General features: G+C 33.3%; 1 protein-coding gene across 1 annotated transcript in view; it reads left to right on the top strand.

Moving 5' to 3' along the window:
* Window positions 1-2,760, top strand: part of LOC106473527 — an 8,446-nt gene extending 5,686 nt beyond the window's left edge. The window contains exons 3-4 of the mRNA XM_013934209.2: window positions 738-941; window positions 2,167-2,760. Of these exons, the coding sequence (XP_013789663.2) occupies window positions 738-941; window positions 2,167-2,354 (392 nt within the window). The 3' untranslated portion in view covers window positions 2,355-2,760. The remainder of the gene's footprint in view (window positions 1-737; window positions 942-2,166) is intronic.
* The last annotated feature ends 399 nt before the right edge of the window (window positions 2,761-3,159 follow it).

Below are 3,159 nucleotides of genomic sequence, written 5' to 3'. Positions count from 1 at the left end.
GTGGCTACAGAGGTCGTGTTTCCCTTCTTTTATTGAAACAGCATTACATGCCGAATGTGTGTCTGGTCTTGTGCCATCACTATAAGGGATTAGAATACACTAAACTTTACACATTATATAGGCTACACTAACGTAACGGTTAGGCGGTTCGTTTAACTATTATATGTGATGTAAGTTTGTTTTTTTTTTTTGGGGGGGAGTTAATGAAAGTTTTAAAAAACGTGACATTAATTTCTTGACGACCTAATAAGTAGAGTGGACGCGGAACATTTGGCGTCCATAACTTTTACATTAAAATCCTTATTCCCGAATTTTATCTATGAAGGGGGAGGGGAGTCTTTAGAATATTGTCCATGGATAAATATTTGGTACGTAAATTTATTAGTCACTCTGTTGTGATTTATGTGGTAGTTTTTTTGGGAAAATAAAGATGAGACTAATTTATTAGTCACTCTGTTGTGATTTATGTGGTAGTTTTGGGGGAAATAAAGATGAGACTAATTCATTAGTCATTCTGTTGTGATTTATGTGGTAGTTTTTTGGGGGAAAATAAAGATGAGACTAATTTATTAGTCACTCTGTTGTGATTTATGTTGTAGTTTTGGGGGGAAAATAAAGATGAGACTAATTTATTAGTCACTCTGTTGTGATTTATGTGGTAGTTTTTTTGGGGAAAATAAAGATGAGACTAATAATACATATTCAACAAACATCAGTTTTGATTTCTATTGTTGTAGGCAAAGGGGCAGGAAGTCTTGTTGGAGGACACATAATGAGTGCAATTGGCGCAAGACTTGCTTTCCGCTATATTGGAATCGGAGCTGGTATAGTAGGCCTTCTGTATGGTATGCTATATTATTGCTTCCTAAGCAGATTTCACGAAAAAGAAGAAGAAAAGAAGCGAAAGATTGAAGCCGAACTTAAAGCTTCCAAGCGTCCAGGTATTTTTCTTTGTTTATATCTGTGATACTGAATATTTGTAAAGCTATAATAAATGTCCTGAATATCAGTTGAAGCATCAAACGTTATTGAAAATTCTTCAGCTACCAAACAACTTGAAATATTGGTATAATGGTAACTGACCAACAAAACAAAATATATACTACATTTGTTTTAAGAATTAGTCAAACCATTCTGCCCAGTTTATTCAGTCTTCGTTGGTACTTTAAAATACATTAAAAACGTATTTCTCAATCTGACATTTTGTATAATTATGTGTTGTTTTTAATACTGAACATCATTTTTTAAACTTGATAGTCATTCAGTGGCGAATAAGCGTAGATTTATGCAACAGACCGTTTTTAAGACAAAAAGTGAGTACATCTCTATTCCATGGCCAAGTAGTTAAGGTGCTGGACTCGCAGTCTCAGAGTTCGAATCCCCGTCCCACCAAACATTCTCGTTTTTCCAGTCGTGGGGGCGTTATAATGTGACGGTCAGCCCACTATTCGTTGGTAAAAGAGTAGCCCAAGAGTTGGCAGTGGGTTGTGATAACTAGCTACCTACCTTCTAGTCTATCACTGATAAGTTAGGGATGACTAGAGCAGATAGCTTTAGTGTGAAATAATCAATATCTTTATTCAGGTAAACAGGAAGGTTTCTTTATCTTTCATTATTAATACATGACGTGTCTTTCTGAGAAGGGCCTGCTAGAACTTTAGTACAAGTCCAAGCTCGTGGAAGAAATAAATCCCTATCTTCATTAATCTCATTTAATTGTTACATATTAACAACTTTATTACGAATTTGTTGAAGACTATTTTTTCTCCGGTTTCTACAGTAAAAATTCTATTAACTAAATTTCTCGATATTTATTGAAATAGGTTTGCCTACAATGATGAGCTGTAATTTAACTCTAGGGTGATACTTTCCTAAATTCATAAATTTGTCAGTTTATTGGTATTTCAATCTATATCTTAAATTATAACATTTAAGCTTCAAACAAATTCACCTAATACATGTTTAATACTTACAATAACAACTTATAACAACAACATTTCTACACTCCAAACGTCACACAGAGTGTTGTAAACTTGATTTGGTGAAGTCAGTTTTGACGTATTATGTTTTTTTAACTGTTTAATAATGAATGATATGTCAATTATACATCAAAAGGTATGCTTTGAACGAAGTTAGTCTAATAAATGATATTTTGATTGCGTCCAGAGGAGAATGAAGATAAAGGAACTCAAACATCCTCCACTCCCACAGACAGAAAGTTCCATGTTATCACAACAAGTCCGGATACCGGTGCCCTGTCCGTTCAGCCCGAGTTAGCTGATATTGATGAAGAGGAGGAAGAGAATACGACGATGGTAAAAGACAGTCAAATGGGTCGCAATGGAAACAGTTAGCTAAGGAATGATAATTGAGTTACATAATAGACTTTGAATAGCAAGTCTTTGAATTAGATCATTTTGATGTAAAGAAAACTTAGATCATGATATGTAAACATTTGCAACTTGTCGATTTACTTCATTGCGAGAAGTAAAGAAAAGATTTATTAATAAACAATTTTTCCTACGTTCTAATCTCAAACCATCCTTGGGCAACAGTTGTCCTGAACGACTAGACTTTGACGTCAATACGTCTTTTATGAACTGATGCAACACAATTTAGAAAACATTTTTCAAATCATTGTTAGTGTTTCTAATTTTGGTTTAAAAGACGAGATATACAAAAGTTCAAGCAAAAAACTTTAATCATTCTTTATTCTAAGTACTTCTGTTTGAACTTTTAACTGACGGATAAACTATTAGTAACTCAATCTCACGCCTGTAGGATTAATATGTGCCAGTACATAATATGGAAATATTCATCCTGTTTTAAAAATAAATTGATTGTGATCTTAGAATTATTGAGTTATCTATTAAGTCATAAAAAATTCGCTTATATGACAACTTTGAAACAGACACCGGTCCGTTATAAAATAATGGCTTGAGATTTTACGTAATTTGTCTTCTAATTATGACCAAAGTGTAAGCCTTAAGGTTGAAACAAGTTCTGCAGCTGTCTATTTGTTATAGAAAAGTTCAATGCAATGAGATGAGCTTTAATATTATAAAACGTGAAATACTTCAGATGGGGTTTTGTCTATAGTAAAACCAAAACAGTATCAAAAATAAAAGTGCTCTGTGTCTTCAAATTTCCGTATATTGG

Source organism: Limulus polyphemus, unplaced genomic scaffold (genome assembly GCF_000517525.1).
Source record: "Limulus polyphemus unplaced genomic scaffold, Limulus_polyphemus-2.1.2 Scaffold6251, whole genome shotgun sequence".
NCBI classification, from domain to species: Eukaryota; Metazoa; Arthropoda; class Merostomata; order Xiphosura; family Limulidae; genus Limulus; species Limulus polyphemus.
This window is presented reverse-complemented; position numbering and strand designations above follow the sequence as displayed.